At 41.0% G+C, this 17,198-nt stretch overlaps 2 protein-coding genes across 2 annotated transcripts; both read right to left on the bottom strand.

Annotated features, from left to right (window-relative positions):
* Positions 1-10,531: 10,531 nt before the first annotated feature.
* Positions 10,532-14,586, bottom strand: cldn8.1 (claudin 8.1). Its single transcript, XM_060943340.1, has one exon. It carries the CDS (start codon positions 13,199-13,201, stop codon positions 12,311-12,313), a length of 891 nt encoding a protein of 296 aa, XP_060799323.1. The 5' UTR covers positions 13,202-14,586; the 3' UTR covers positions 10,532-12,310.
* A 93-nt stretch (positions 14,587-14,679) lies between these two features.
* On the bottom strand, positions 14,680-16,742 carry cldn8.2 (claudin 8.2). The gene has a single exon (XM_060943339.1). The coding sequence runs from the start codon at positions 16,649-16,651 to the stop codon at positions 15,743-15,745; it is 909 nt and encodes a 302-aa protein (XP_060799322.1). The 5' UTR covers positions 16,652-16,742; the 3' UTR covers positions 14,680-15,742.
* Between the last annotated feature and the right edge of the window lie 456 nt (positions 16,743-17,198).

Genomic DNA, 17,198 nt, shown 5'->3' with positions numbered 1-17,198 from the left:
GGAGTGCATGCGACAGCACATCTGCAACCACATTCTACTTGCTTCTAATATGCTTTATGTCTAAATTATAAGGCTAGAGAAAAATGCACCAGCACATTTGTCTTTAATTGGGATTTTGGAGGGAGTGGAGAAAGGGTAGTGGCTTATGATCACAATACACAACAATAGGGGCCAGACGACCACCTACATATACTTCAGAATTTTGCAGAATCAAAGCAAGTGCTTCTTTTTCAACTGTTGAATAATTCAACTGGTAGGCCTTGAATTTTCTTGAAAAGCAACAAACAAGTCACTCATTTCCCTCGTCACTATCCTGCAATAGGATGGTTCCCACCCCCACCTTGCTGGCATCTACTTGCAGTTTAAACGGTTTATTCATTTGCGGAGCTGCAAGGAGAGGAGTGGAAGTGAGGATATATTTAACCTGCTCAAGTGTGTTCTGGTGTTCAGGCATCGAATCAAAAGGTTTGCTCTGCTTAAGCAAGTCAGTAAGCGGTACTACCACTGATGAAAAATTTCGGCAGAAACCTCTGTAGTACCCAATCATTCCCAAAAATCTTAGCAATTCTTTTTTGTTTATAGACCGTGGATATTTATTGATGGCAAGGACCTTTGCATGAGCAGGTCGCATGAACCCTTGGCCAACTACTTTTCCCAGGTAAATCACTGTTGACGATGAGATTTGCTTGGGCCAAGCGGGTGAACAGATGACGAATATGGTCGAGATGCTGTTCCCAAGTGTCACTATATAAGACCACATCGTCCAGGTAAACAGCACACCCCTTCAAGTGCACGATTACCTGGTTCATAAGACATTGAAATGTAGCTGGTGTGTTATGCAACCCAAAGCTCATAACTTTATAGGTATATAAGCCACTCGGTGTCATAAAGGCAGAGACTTCATATGCACAGTTGCTCAATGGAATCTGCCAGTAACTCTTTAGGTCGAACTTACTCACAAATTTTGCTGACCCCACCTGGTCCACACAATCTTCAATTTGGGGCAAAGGAAATGAATCAGCTTTAGTGACGTTATTGAGTTTTCTATAATCAGTACAAAACCAATACATTCCGTCAGATTTATTCACTAGTAGGCACGGTGACGCCCAGCTAGAAAAGGACTGTTCGGCAAGCTCATGTTCTAATAAATATTGTACCTCTACCTCCAGAATTTTCTGCCTCTCACCCGAGACCCTGTAAAAGCATTGGTGGATGGGAGAGGCATCCCCAACATTGATGTCATGGCGAATGACCGAAGTCTGGGTGGACGTATCGGAAAACAACATTGGAAACTCTAATCAGTGCCTAATTCAGAGATTTGGTCTGGGTTTAAATTACTCAAAAGTAATGGAAGGTTAACCTTCAGAGTTTTTAAGTCTTCCTAATAAAACCATGTCATCGGGTTCACATGTCTACCTCTTCCAGCGTTGCCACCCCTGGCAGAGTGAACATTTCGAAACAAAAATCACCTTATCCAGCAATGCCACCGTTGGAGGAGAAGAAGCGGTCATGTCAACATGATTGGAGGGACATTCAGTGCTCTTCCTACCTGATGCTGCCACCAACGGGTTAAGTAAAGGGCTTGATTCAGTGTTAACAGTTATAATGGCAGGTTCGCTTTTGCCAGCTACACCTTCACGCTCAAAATACGGTTTAATCAGATTGCCATGACCAAGTTGCGTTGACATTTTCCTTATCAGGCGTTGCAACCACATAGTTATCATTGGGCTCTTTGCTACTCACTCTGTATAGACCTGTGGATTTCACTTGAAAAGGAGAGAGCAACACTAGCAGAAGGACCATCACCTGATCCCCCGGTTTAAAAGTGTGGTGCACAGTTTTCCGATCATACACTCGTTTCATTTTTATTTGCATATTTTGCAATTTCTCTCAAGTCAGTTTGCCAGCTTCATATAAAACCACTGACATAATCAGTCAAAGTCTGAGGCGGTTCCCCCTACTACACACACATTTATCAAAGAGGCCATTTGACCCTGCACAGCATGTCTGAATACCAATGCATTCAGGCTAAAACCAGTACTCTCCTGGGTCACTTCTCTGACTGCTAACATCAGTCAGGGAAGGCCATCTTCCCAATCCCTATCCAGTTCCACACAGTATGCCCTCAACATTGACTTAAGTGTTTGATGGAAGCGCTCCAAGACATATTGGCTTTGGGGGTGATACGCAGAAGCCTTATTATTGCTGGATTTTAAAAGGCGCAATACCTGTGCGAACTTTTTAGATGTGAAATTCGTGCCATGATCAGTTTGTATGATTTTTGGCAACCGAATATTGAAATGAACTGGGATAATGCTTTGACCATGGGCTTGGGTGTAATCGAACGGAGGGGATATGCTGTGGGGTAATGGGTCATCTGACAAATTACAGTCAGCAAATACAGTACATACACCCAGTTTTCGAATGGGGCTGCGGACCCACACAGTCGATCACAAGATGCTCAAAGGGTTTAGGCGCAGCAGTGATCGGATGAAGGGGGACAGGTTTTGGCCGATTAGGTTTACCTGTTAACTGGCAGATGTGACAGGTTCTCACATAAGTGGCAATGTCTCTTTTTACTCGGGGCCAGTAACAGGAATGAATAACCCTGTCATATATTTTCTTAATTCCCATGTGTCCAGCGTCATTATGGGCAGTCTTCATAACTAACTAACGTAATGAAGATGGCACCACTACCTGCAATATATGTTCACCTGTGGAAACCTTGCTATGTGGTGGACATTTACGCATTAGGATGCCATCTCTAACCAGGTAACCCTGGAGTGGGTCACCATCATCAAAGTCATGTGCTTTGTTAAACAAAGGCTGAAGTGAAGAATCTGATAGTTGTGTTTCAATCCACTGCTTGCGCGGGATTGACTGAGGTAGCCATGTCAATGGTGTAAATGCATTGTTATCATCATTTGCTTACTTGGATAGGGCATGGCTGGCCACTTGCATCACTGCAGACATTGGGCATGTCCAAGGAGGAGATTTTAAATCTTCGGAACAAGACTGGGCATTATGCTCACCCACTCGAAAGCTATCAGTGGGAGACGACCCATCAGCCCATACTCGCCTACCAGCTAACCCATTTCCCAAGGTTACAGCTGCACTGTGGATCGGGAGTGCAGGGCAAACTCCAAGCAAAACCTCCCATTAACTAATTCCAATGTTAAGTGCACTCTGTGCAGGGGAATGGCCAAAATGTTAAGATTAATACCACGAACAAAAATGCTTCTTCCAACATCAAAGCAGAAAAGGGCAAAACTGATTGCAAAATAAACGATTCAATTGACCCAGTGTCTCGGAGGATTTTTATTGGGATCTTTTCCCCATCAGCACTCAGCAATACAGACCCATCAAAAAAAAGGGAGAAAAGCTTGAATCAGTGCAGGGCTTGTTTTCACTGATAGGCTGACTAGGGACAGAGACAGCTAAAGCTTAACAGCAGCACGGGATTTTTTTTCCTTTTAACACTGGGCACTCGAATTTACAGTGCCCTTGGCCCAAACAGTAATTGCAAACTCAATTTGGGTCCAACTTAATCTGTGTGCAAGCTTCGGCTCGGCTCACTGATGCTTCAGATTTATTAATGCGGAAAGACTGACCACCCCGTGTCCCATGGTCACTTCTAGAAGGCGATGTTCCAAAGAACTTGGTTTTATGAATGAATGCATAATCATCAGCCAAGGAAGCTGCCTCAGACACGGTTATGGCATTACGTTCACTGATATAAGATGCAATTTACTCAGGAAGGCCATTTTTAAATTGCTTGACTAAAACGAGAGTAAACAGGTCTTCTTGTGTCTCTACTTGCGAAGCTGAACACCAGCGAGTTAACTGTACAGACAACTCTTGGGCAAATTCAGTATACATTTGATCTAGGCATTTATGCATTCCCTGAAACTTTTGGCAATACACCTTTGGCACAAGCTCATATGCTTTCAGTACAGCCGATTTTACATTTGTGTAGATTTTACTCTCAGCAGTACTGAGGGCAGAGTAAGCCTCCTGCGCTCTGCCAGTCAGCACACACTGGAGCATCAGTGAGGGCTCTGTGTCAGGCCACTTGTGGGAGTTGGCCACACACTCAAACAAATTAAAGAACGTTTCAACATTAGTCTCCTCAAATTTGGGTATTAGTCTTATGTTCTTAGCTATATCGAAACTTCCAGAGACACCAGGAGCAAAAGGGGGTATTTTCCCCTATTTGATTAATTGCAAGCACTTGCACTCAATCTCCAGTTTTTCATATTCTAATTCCTGTCTTGTGCGTTCAGTCTCAAGCTCAAGTCTACGCTTTTCAGTTTCAGTCTGCTGATCAATTTTGCTTTTATCCAATTGGAAGAGCAATAGCTCCTTTTGTTGCTCATATGTAAGGCCTCCTAATTGGGAAGCGGGTGGTGATTTTGGATCTTCTGGCAACACCTTTTGATCAATGGGGCCGTCTTAATAAGAACTTACATATGTTCTTTAGACAGTTTATCAGAGCTAGACAAAGCAATTTCATAACACTCTGCAAATAACAATAGCTAGACTTTCAGAAACGAATTAAACGACTCCACCAAGGGAGCACTCACAAAATCATCAATTACTGTCATTTTTACTTAACTAAGATTCGCACTGGCGGCACGGTGGTGTAGTGGTGAGTGGTGTCGCCTCACAGCAAGAAGGTCTGGGTTCGAGCCCCGTGGCCGGCAAGGGCCTTTCTGTGCGGAGTTTGCATGTTCTCCCTGTGTCCGCGTGGGTTTCCTCCAGGTGCTCTGGTTTCCCCCACAGTCCAAAGACATGCAGGTTAGGTTAACTGGTGACTCTAAATTGACCGTAGGTGTGAGTGTGAGTGTGAATGGTTGTCTGTGTCTATGTGTCAGCCCTGTGATGACCTGGCGACTTGTCCAGAGTGTACCCTGCCTTTCCCCCATAGTCAGCTGGGATAGGCTCCAGCTTGCCTGCAACCCTGTAGAACAGGATAAAGCGGCTAGAGATAATGAGATGAGATGAGAAGATTCGCACTCCCAAACAATTTAATTCAATGTTCATAAATTATAGACGCTGCAGATCGATAAGCTTAAGAGTGCACATCTCCATCTAAGCAAACTCAAAAAGATTTTAATTAAACCAAGTAAGCCCTAGATTGCCAACTGATGCACCACAAAAACACAAAAAGCCCAGCCTGAACACACTCCCCACAGACCTACCACCCAAACTAACCTAATCTATCTTCGGAGTTTACTGGGTTCGAGGCAACTTCACAGGCTAAACCACAGTGACCCAAGAGGAGTAGGCCACCGAAACCCAAACCTGCAAAGCTACACCCCCCATAGAGAACCTAGTTTCCCCCAGGATACACTCCCCACCACCAAGATTCTACAAAAAATAACAAATGAGTGCCTGATAGAAGAGACTGCAACAGTCCAGCTGGGCACTCCTATCTGTCTGTGGAGAGTGTGCAAAAAGAAATTAAGCTAGCTTTAGTGAGCAGGATATCACCAGTTTAATTACAACACGACCTTCTGGAAATACTGGCGGAAACACACTTACAGAAAGTGAAAATACCATTCACATAACCGAAAATTAGAATCAAAAGTAGTGCATCTAAGACACGCTACTATGCCTATTGGAGATGGCCTCACAATTTAAATTGACCATTGTGATATACAGTTGTGGTCAGAAGTTTACATACAATGACATGAATGTCATCTTGGATGTGAATGTCATGGCAATATTTGGGCTTTCAGTAATTTCTCTGAACTGTTCTTTTTCTGTGGCAGAATGATTGTACAACATACAGCTTTAATTAAAAAAACCCACTAGAATTTGGTGCACAAGTTTTAATTTTATTTGGGTTTTCTGAAATCAACACGGGGTCAAAAATATACATACAGCACACCTAATATTTGGGTAAAATGTGTCTTTGCAAGATTCACCTTGACCAAACATTTTTGTTTACCATGAACAAGCTTCTGGCAGAATTCTGGTTGGATATTTCACAACTTTTCATGGTAGAACTGGTAGAGTTCAATTAATTTTTTTTTTTTTCTTGGCATGGACTCGACTTATAAGCACGGTCCATATTTTCAATAGGGTTGAAGTCAGGACTTGTTTTAAGCTTAATGTTCTCCTGCTTTATCCTCCACAACCAGCTCTGATGTGTGTTTGGGTTCATTGTCCTGTTGTAACTCCCAAGTCCCAAGTCGTGTTCAAGTTTCTGATGGTTTATGCTGAAGAATTCTGAGGTAGTCCTCCTTCTTCATTATTCCATCCACTTTGTGCAATGAACCAGTTCCACTGGCAGCAAAATAGCCCCAAAGCATGATGATCCTATCACCACCACCAGCTGGTACAGTGTCCCTCTGTACATGGTGGTCATTGTGGCCAAACAATTCAATCTTTGTCTCATCTGACCATACAGCTTTCCTCCAGAAGGCTTTTTCTTTGCCTGTGTGGTCAGCTTCAAACTGTAGTTAAGCTTGAAGGTGTCAATTTTGGAACAGGGGGTTATTTCTTGGATAGCAGCCTCTTAGCCCATGGTGATCTGAACTGTAGACAGTGATCCATCAGCTTCCAGTTCATAGCAGAGCTGTGCCATGGTGGTTCCCAGGTTGTTCCTGACCATCCAAACCAATTCCCTTTCAGCTGAGGGTGACAGTTTGGGTTTTCTTGAAGCAAAGTGGCTTGGCAAAGTGACTACACTTCACAATAACTTGCATGCAAATTGTTTGAACTGATCTTGGAATTTGCAGTTGTTTAGAAATGGCTCCAAGAGACATTCCGGAGTTGTGTATATCTGCGATCCTCTTTCTCAGATCTGCACTGAGCTCCTTGGACTTTCCCATTTTACTGTGTGTTGGTCAATCCAATGAGTGCTGTAAACAAACCCTTTTTATGAAGGCACAGAGAAGCTACCAGCTGTAGTCAATCATGATCACTAACAGAAAGTTAAGAGACCTCGGCCTTGGCAAGATAAGAGACATTTTGGAAGTTTCTGCACCTCTGAATTAATAATCTAAGTGAGCATATGTAAATTTTTGACCCTATATGTATAATTTTGACCCTGTGTTGACTTCAGAAAACCCAAAGAAAATTAAAACTTGTGCACCAAATTCTAGTGTTTTTTTTTAATTAAAGCTGTATTCTGTACAATCATTCTGCCACAGAAAAAGAACAGTTCAGAGAAATGACTGAATGCCCAAATATTGCCATGACATTCATATGCAAGATGACATTCTTGTCACTGTATGTAAACTTCTGACCACAACTGTATGTTTATTTCTGTAATATCTCGAAAAATATCAGGCCATTCTATGGCTGGGCAGTTATTTAATTTGAGGGTATTCCCAAGCAAATAATGTGCATGAAATCGCTCGCTTCGTGCAGTCAAGCATACAGAGGAAGTTTTTGTCACATGGGTGTCACACATGGCAACATTATTCTAATGTAGGTCAAGTGTAACCATAGCAATATCAATTTACTGTAAGTCAAAGGTAACCACAGTGATATTATTTTAGCATAAGTCAAATGTAACTAAAGCAAATCATTTTATTGGCAATATAACTTTAGCATAAGTCAAATGTAAGCTTAGAGACGTCATTTTAGTGTAATTCAAACATAACCATGGTGATGGTTATGTTGGAATTACCTAAGCTCTCACTGAATTCAGCTCTCACTAAGCTCTCACTGAATTCAGAACTGAATGTTCTGTCTGAGGATCACATGGTCCAAAATGGGCCTCATTAACCAATGAGATCAAATGTTTTTTCTTAATAACTTTTTTATTTTTCAAGATATTTACATGGAAATTGGCAGGAACATAGAAGGTTGGATACTGAATACACAATTTGGAAAATTAGTAAAAACTAATTCTGCAAATTAGTTTTTAATTTGTATTAATTTTGCTAATTAGGTGAAACCGTGGAGTTTGCATGTTCTCCCCGTGTCCGCGTGGGTTTCCTCCGGGTGCTCCGGTTTCCCCCACAGTCCAAAGACATGCAGGTTAGGTTAACTGGTGACTCTAAATTGACCGTAGGTGTGAATGTGAGTGTGAATGGTTGTCTGTGTCTATGAGTCAGCCCTGTGATGACCTGGCGACTTGTCCAGGGTGTACCCCGCCTTTCGCCCGTAGTCAGCTGGGATAGGCTTCAGCTTGCCCGCGACCCTGTAGAACAGGATAAAGCGGCTAGAGAAAATGAGATGAGATGAGGTGAAACCATTAAATCGGTACACTCTCTTCTTCAAAGTTTCACCAAATGGCTTTATTTGTGCAATATAAAGCTGATCTTAACTCTCATTTATACATCACAGAGAAGGAGAAATCACTGTTAATTATTAAATATGCATCAGTAAGCATTAAATGTCATTCAGATCTACCATTCTCTATCAGAATAAAAAAGTAATAAAAGATTATTTCTAATCTCCTCTTTGTGCTCTGTAGGCCTTTGTATTTCTAAGTAGGGCCGACTAGTGTTTATATGAAAGGATATAAATTATTATTTCGATTAATATTCACAGCTTTCAAGGCGAACCTCGAAAAAAACCTGTGTGATCCACATTCAATAAACAGCCAGCGAGTATCTGATATGCCTATCCATCCATTATCTGTAACCGCTTACCCTGTGCAGGGTCACGGGCAAGCTGGATCCTATCCCAGCTGACTATGGGTGAGAGGCGGGGTACACCCTGGACAAGTCTCTAAATCATCACAGCGCTGACACATCGAGACAAACAACCATTCACACTCACGGTCAATTTAGGAGCTACCAATTAGCCTAACCTGCATGTCTTTGGACTGTGGGGGAAACTTATGCAGACACGGGGAGAACATGCAAACTCCACATAGAAAGGCCTCCGTCGGCCACAGGGCTCGAACCCGGAACCTTCTTGCTGTGAGGCGACAGTGCTAACCACTGCATCACCGTGCCACCCCGATGTGCCTAATATTAGGATATTTACGTTACAAGTGCTCCTTAAACAAATATGTACTGATATATTTGTGTGTGTGTATATGGTATATACACACTTTTGTGTATAGTGATAGTGTTCTGGGGCTTGATACAGTAGTGTCAAACAGAATTATGCTGGGAGCTGTTTTAATATAAACACTGAGTCAAACTCGATGGTCCTGGGTTATTGCATTCATTCCTTTTCAGTTTTAAAAGCACACACTAAAATAAGAAATTAAAATACCTTTTTTCCTCTTATTGTTCTTTTAAAACATTTATTATTATTATTATTATTATTATTATTATTATTATTATTATCTAGAAGTATAAGTATATTATTCTACAGGCAGGTTCTCTGTTTTCATAAAAGATATGAAAAGACACTGCTTATTTCATACACTGCTTATTTCATGTTTCAAGTTTACCTGCTATACCTCAAGTGCTCTTGACTGTTTGGTTATTTGAACCAATTTATGTATGTGTGTGTGTGTGTGTGTATGTATGTATATATATATATATATATATATGAGTGTTTAGTCTACGTCTAGTTCATATCTAGAGTGTTTATACTGTTTATATTGTCTGTTTGAGTGTTTAGTCTGTGTCTTATCTAGTGTTTATATTGTTTGAGTGTTTAGTTTATGTCTAGTTCCTATCTAGAGTGTTTATACTTTTTATATTGTTTGTTTTTTTTCAATTATTCTATTTTTATTTATTGCACTGCCTGTTTGCACCGTGGGTCAGAGAGGACTGATATTTCATCTGTGCTGTATGTCGAGCATGTATAGCATACAGTATTTGACAATAAAGTTGACTTGACTTGACTTGACTTGACTTGATATGCTCAAATGGGATGAACATACACTCACCAGCCACTTTAATAGGAACTTGTTGATTCTAAGATCCCTGTTCTTGGTTGCAGGACTGGAACCCAATGTGTTGTTCTGCTGTTGCATGCTGAGATGCTTTTCTGCTCACCACGGTTGTAAAGAGGAATTATATGAGTTACTATATCCTTCCTGGCAGCTCAAACCAATCTGGACATTGTCCTCTGAGCTCTCTTATCAACAAGGCGTTTGTTTCCACCCACAGAACTGTCGCTCACTCACTCAGTGCTTTTTTTTTGCACCATTCTGTGTAAACTCTAAACGTAAATGAATATGTAATTCTTTTAGTAAGACCACCTTCAAAACCTGTCAATGTCACTTATCCATGCACATCAGTGCCTCAGGTGCAGTGTAACTCAGTGTTGTAGTTTTCCATTGAGGTGGCAGGATGAAAGGGTGCCAATACCTTGTCCTACAGGCCTACAGTTAGTAATTGTATGCCTACAATGTGACCGATACGGTAGATGTACCTAATAAAATGGCATTCGCTGAGCATAAACAGCCATTGTTTCGTGACGGATAGTTCCTCATTTGCCTCGCCTCAGAAATATGCAAACCCATGCAAACCTCACATTTTCCTTTTTGGAACTTTCCCAGTCTTATCTGCTCGCTTGTCTTGTCTTAATCCTTGGGTTCTGTGAAACTTGCCTTTACGTCCTTATTGGGATGAACAAGTATAATAAGTGAACCATTTCTCTGAAATTCTTTCCCTTTGCTTTAATGAATAACTCCATAGTTAGCAAACAACCTTAGCACTAACATACCCTTGAGCTACAAAATACAGCGAGGGTGACGAAATCCATAATCCGCTGACTGGAAAATGTTACTTCCCCAAATAATAACATGGTTCCTATCAGTTATAGTGTATTTATGAAGCGATATGTGCATACAGAACTGATCTGAAATATATTTATACACAGTTTTCATCTAATAAAGCAACATTTTTGGAATTATTAAAAAAAAAAAAAAACATGGTCTCCAGGACCCCAGAAGGAATATGAAGGTTAAGTGTGATCACTTGAGCTGGGACTCGTTCCAAAATTGTGTTTCCTTGCATAGACGGTGAACATCACAGAAATACAGAAATAATAAAGTGTTGAAACACAAGCGTATAAATACACATACCAAAGACTTAATAGACTTGGCCATCCGACATGTTCATGAATACATGTGTACATTTAACATTTACTTGCCTTAAATCTAAAAACAAAACAAAAAAAATGCATGTGATATTTCTTAATTTATTACTAAATTTGAACTTTGAAAAAACAAATCTGTTCTCTTATAACATGAAACAAAAAAGTGTGTCTTTGTACAGCACTAATGCAAGTTGATTGGATATTTGTTCTCCTTGTTCTCCTTGTTCAGTTGTTAGGTTTCTACGGAAGTAAAGGGCGGATCTGGTTAAAGAATTTGGGACAATGTACGCTCATTCTCATTGGCTTACATTTCATACAGGAGCCCTGAGGCACACTGATCACCAAGACACTGGAGTGCACAAAGGGACAAAGGGGTTGGTAAACATCATTGCATGCAACACAGCTCTCATAAATAAAAAAAAAAAAAAGAGCTTGCTTTTTGGTCCAAAGCACTTTTTTTTTTTAGTATTCTTGAGTTCAAAGCAACAATCCAAGTGCTAATACAATGTTAAAAAAATAAAAAATAAAAAAGTAATAATAAAAGGAATCTCATCTCATGTGGTCACATGCTTTTTGTGAGATTATATATATATACAGTAATGTGAAAAAGTACCCTTAGGCACCCTATTTTCTTTTTTCCATACAAACTTTGTTATAGATTTCTATTTTATAACTTCTACATTATCAAGTCAGTACAAAAACATTTTAGAGTCCAAACGTTTGTAATTTTCCAGCACAAAATTAAATGTTACAGGAAAAAAAAAGTTTGTATCTGAGCAGCATATTACGTAAGAACCCACGTTTCAGATTAAAAAAGAAAACATAATGAAGGCTGCTGGGTTTTGGGGCAAAATTAAGACGCAAGTGTGACAGTCAAAGTGTCCAGAAGAACTGTGGCTGGTTCTGTAAGATGCTCAGTAAAACCTACAGCTCATTTCTGTATAAAACTGCACTCACTGGACCTCAGACTACTATTTTTTTTTAAAGCAAAGGGAATTTTGTCTCACACCAAATATTGACTTTGTTTTATTTATTATGGCTTAGCACTTACTGTTTATAGTATCATTTAATGTTGAAACATTTCATTTCACTATTTTTAAGCCATTTTTGGTCGACAGCATTTCTTTACATATGCCTAAGACTTTTGCACAGGACTGTATATAAAAGATTTACACAGTAAAGTCACAGAAAGCTGAGTTCATCAGTGAGGCTAGTACAATTAAGCTTCAGTAAACAAGGATATACATACATACAGTATATACATAGCCACTGACTGGATCCGGTTACCATATCCCCTGTTCGGTCCTGATTTAACTGTTAGTTTGTGCTTATGCTGTCCTTTTCACAGATAGGCAACAGCACTACGAGCTGATGGGTGTCTGGACGGCTGCATAAAGCTCTGCTGTGGGTATGGCTGGATGAAGCTCTGCTGCCTGGACGGCTGGATGAAGCTCTGCTGCCTGGACGGCTGGATGAAGCTCTGCTGCCTAGATGTCTGAGCGATAGATGGTTGACTGGACGTCTGGATAAAGGATGGCTCTCTGGAGGCGAAACTGTAGGCAGCTGCAGGTCTGGGCTGATATGCCACTGGTTGTGGTTGAGGTTGGTATGCGACATATGGCACATTCTTTTTGTAAGCGTAATGAGACTGGTAGTCTTGGTCATCTTTAGACCCACTACAACACACAAAAATGCATCCGCCAGCGAAAAGCAGTGCCGAGGAAACCCATCCGATGTAGAGCGCCTCGCCAAGCTCCCTTCGCTGGGCATCGATCAGGAGGGGGTTGTAGAAATCTCGTATAATCACATGGCCGGTCCAGGAGACAGGAATAAGGCAGGCGATGCAGGCCAGGATAATGAGGGAGCCAGCTATAATGAGTATCATACGTTTGGCACGCTCATTCCCTTGTATGCATGCAGTACATTTCATCCCTGTGATGGCAATGAACAGGCCAATGGCAGCCAGTGCCACCGAGCAGCACATGAGGCCTCGGGCAGCCTGGAGGTCAGGTGTGAGTGCCAGCAGAGAATCATAAACCTTGCACTGCATGCGAATGTTGGCCTGTCGATAACAGTTCATCCACAGTCCCTCGTAGCGCGTCTCCATCACGATGATGTTTTCGCCAATGAATGCCGTCACGCGCCACATGGGCATCCCTGTGCTGGCTGCGACACCTATTAGGCCCACCAGACTCAGGACTAGTCCTGCCAGTTCTATCGGCTGGCCTGCCATCTCAGCTTGATCTGCTTGTGCTCCAGTGGATGGATTCTTGACACAACTTTCAGTCCGAATGGAACAAACAATAGATCATTCTTGGAAACGGAAAAGAAACAAAACAGTCGATTCTTCTCCCTCTTGCTCTCTCTTTCTCACTTACTGGGATCCGTATTCAGGTAGTGAAGCAGTCCCAGTAGATGAGATGTGTGCACTTACTCCCTGCCCCCCCATCCTTACCCCCACCCACCTCCATAAGGAAGTAAAGGATGGGCGTGATGTCCAGGTGGTTGCTATGAAATTCTATCCTTCTGTACTGAGCTCATTTGCACCTGCTGGAGAAGGAGGGGCAGGAAGTAGCAAACCAAAACCAGCACTGGTGCCTGGGGATCCTGAAAACAAACACATAAAGGCTCAGAGAGCCACATGCAGTTCCTTGTTTCTGTTACTCCTTGCAATCTAAAGCTGGAGTTAAATATTAACACAAGGATTACTCGCTTCAGTAATATTTTACACAAATTAACCAAAAGGCAGATATCTACAATGTTTGTCCAAAGGTTGGACTCGAGAAGTCTGTAGATCTGTTTTATTAAAACAAAACATTGAGGAATCATCATACAACATTAAAATGCACTCGAACATCCCATTTTTACACTATTGGCTGAATATTTGTCAATGCACTGTCATTCCAACTATTACATAACAGCATTATACTGTACGCAGGACTTGTACTAGTGACCAATGAGAAATTAATTGTCTTTGATGACGTTTAATAAAAAAAAAAAAAACATACGACCAGTGGTAGTTGATGTGTAGCCAACTACACCCTTAAACACTGAAATTCTGGTTACTCGTTAATCCCAGCTTCACTGGAAGACCCGCTGTGTTTCCCCATTGAATGGCGTTGAGCTGTGATGTGATTCTGTATGTTCTGACAGTATCTAACTATTCACATCTGTATTCATATCCAGCTACATCCCTAATAGCTTGGCTAGCTAGCTAATTAGGTCTGGGTTTTTTTCCAAGTGTAGTTATATTGCTATAATTTTAGTTCCTCTTGTTTAACCCAAACGTCCCTCATCACATTTAATACAATCCCTCCCTTGTTTGCACTCCAACCACTAATAAAGAGAATCCGCTGATGCCAGTTTGTCCCAGTTGCCATTGTGCTTATTGTTTATGGGTTTCAGATGTCATCTGATACCATGGTTAGATTTCCACAGGTAAATTTATGTGACGGGTGTGCCTACAGGTCTGAGATGGCTGCAAATAATCACATGCCTTTTCAGCAAAACCATACCAACAGGTTCAGCCAGAAGTGATGAGTTCTTGCTGAAATTATTCTTCCGGCATCGTATCAGTATCAAGTCAGCTCAAACACCTGAAGTTATTCTGTATGACTCAGAAAGCCTTATGATTAATTTTGTCTCTGGATTTAGTGTTTGTGATGTAAAAACAAACAAACAAACAAACAAACCCCCTGCATACTCTACATACATTGTTCTTGATGTAAATACATCTAATTTTATTTTCAACACATAGTATAAACATTAACATAAAACATCTCATCTCATCTCATCTCATCTCATTATCTCTAACATAAAACATAAAGACCAAAATGTATTATAGCACATTGACAAGAGCTTAAAAGAGCTGTGTGTGTGTGTGTGTGTTCAATGTCCATAGTATGTCACATGACTAGTATGCCTAAACAGCAATTGTTGAATTTTTACAGAACATCAATTCTACATGCGAAATATTCTTGAGTAAAACAATCACTGAGTGCTTACTGCTACAGTTGGGTCCATAAGACAAAGTCAAGTCCACTGACAAAAATGTTTTGATTGAAAATTATTTATATATATATATATATATATATATATATATATATATATATATATATATAAATTTTTTCAAGTAAAAAGTTTTTGTCAGTACCTAAGGGTACTTTTGCACATTACTGTATGTGCAAAAGTACCCTTAGGCACCCTATATTTTTTTCAAACCAACTTTGTTATAGATTTTTATTTTATGACTTCTACATTATTAAGTCAGTACAAAACGTTTTAGAGTCCAAACGTTCATTTTCCAGCACAAAATTAAATGTTACAGAAAAAAAAAAGTTTGTATCTGAGCAGCATATTACATAAGAGAGCACTTTTCGTATTAAAAAAGAAAACATAATGAAGGCTGCTGGGTTTTGGTGCAAAATGAAGAAGCGAGTGTGACAGTCAAAGTGTCCAGAAGAACTGCGGCTGGTTCTGTAAGATGCTCAGTAAAACCTACAGCTCATTCCCACATAAAACTGCATTCACTGGACCTGAGACTAGTATTTTTATTTTTAAGCAAAGGGTCATCTCACACCAAATATTGACCTTGTTTCATTAATTATGGCTGACTGATTACTGTTTATAGAATTTTTTTAATGTTGAAACATTTAATCTATAATCCATGTTCATTATATACACTGATGAGTCCAGGACAACATCTGGACACTGCTATATTGAATACAAGAGCTCATAACAGCTGTAGAAATTTCAGGCCTACTTCAGGAGTTCTTTAATATGCAGATGGTACGTAGGTAGCAGATGCAGGTTGGTATCCGTAGGCAGGTTGGTAGGTGTAGGCTGGCTGATAGGAATATGCAGGATTATAGGTGTTATTATACGGCGTGTACTGGGCTCGGTACAACACAGAGTCAACGTCATCTTTATCGTCTACTCTCGGCGCGTGGCGGCACAGCAGTATAATCCCAGCTACAAAACATACGGCGGCGCTTACCCAGCCGATATAGAGTGCCTCGCCAAGCTCCCGACGTTGTGCGTCAATCAGCAGGGGGTTGTAAAAATCCCGGATGATGACGTGAGCTGTCCAGGAAACGGGAATGATGGTGGTTAAACATCCTCCCAAGAACAGACATCCACCACACACAAGGACGACGTGCTTGACACGTGGCCGTGAGTCCACAAGCCGAGTGCACCTCATCCCGATGACTGAGATGAGACAGGCAAGTGTTGTCAAAGCCACAGAGCTGCACATGAGGCCTCGGGCAGCCTGGAGCTCGGGAGGCAGGTACAGCAGTGAGTCGTACACTTTGCACTGCATGCGGATGTTGGCCTGGCGGTAGCAGTTCATCCACAGGCCCTCCCAGCGTGTCTCCATGACGATGATGTTCTCTTGGATGAATGCCGTCACCTTCCACATGGGGAGACCGGTGACAGCTGAGACACCAATCAGCCCGATGAATCCGATAACAAGAGCAACGACTTCACAGTGCATCGCCTCTTTACGTTTCTTCTTTTCCTTCAGAAGCTGTTTTTCATATGCTGCTTTGGCTGCTTCATCCAAGCCCGTGTAAGCACTCTCCCCGTACGACTTGTCGCCATACGAGCGGTCGGCATAGGATTGGTCAGCGTACAATTTGCCTGCGTACGACTTGGTCGCGTACGACCCGGCCGTATAGGACATGGTGGCTGATACGTTGGACAGACAAGTCTCTGAACGTGAGGTCTCCTTCTTTTTCTCTCACTGTGTCTCAAATGAAAACTTGACTCGTTAAACAAGAGAATTTATATCATGCCTAAAGGATGCTATGTGCTCAAACAGGTTTATCTGCATGAAAGAGGAAGGAACTAGCAATTCTTGATGTTTGACAAGAGAGAGACAGTCATTTAAGGCACAGTCCAGTAGATACTTCAGGCAGATACAACATATTTATTGATACTGTTGTGCTTTATAACATTAAATGCCTTTATTCTTTATTCTCTATATACATATGGAATAAGTTTCAATAAACATATTTAATTTTATTGATATTTTCTTCATTGTGTTCTGAAAATGTAAAAATGAAAAGAAACAAAATTTAAATATTAACCAATTTTTGTTTGGATTGTTTTCTTTCTTTTGCTGTAATCATAATAATAATAACCAAGTAGGCAAGAAGGCTGGACGTCTTTAACCATGACGTAGCTGTATCTATTTCCCAATGGTAATGAACCTTGCGAATGACTACTTC

This window comes from Neoarius graeffei, chromosome 16 (genome assembly GCF_027579695.1).
Source record: "Neoarius graeffei isolate fNeoGra1 chromosome 16, fNeoGra1.pri, whole genome shotgun sequence".
Lineage (NCBI taxonomy): Eukaryota > Metazoa > Chordata > Actinopteri > Siluriformes > Ariidae > Neoarius > Neoarius graeffei.
The sequence above is the reverse complement of the archived record's forward strand: the minus strand, read 5'-3'. Positions and strand labels throughout refer to the sequence as shown.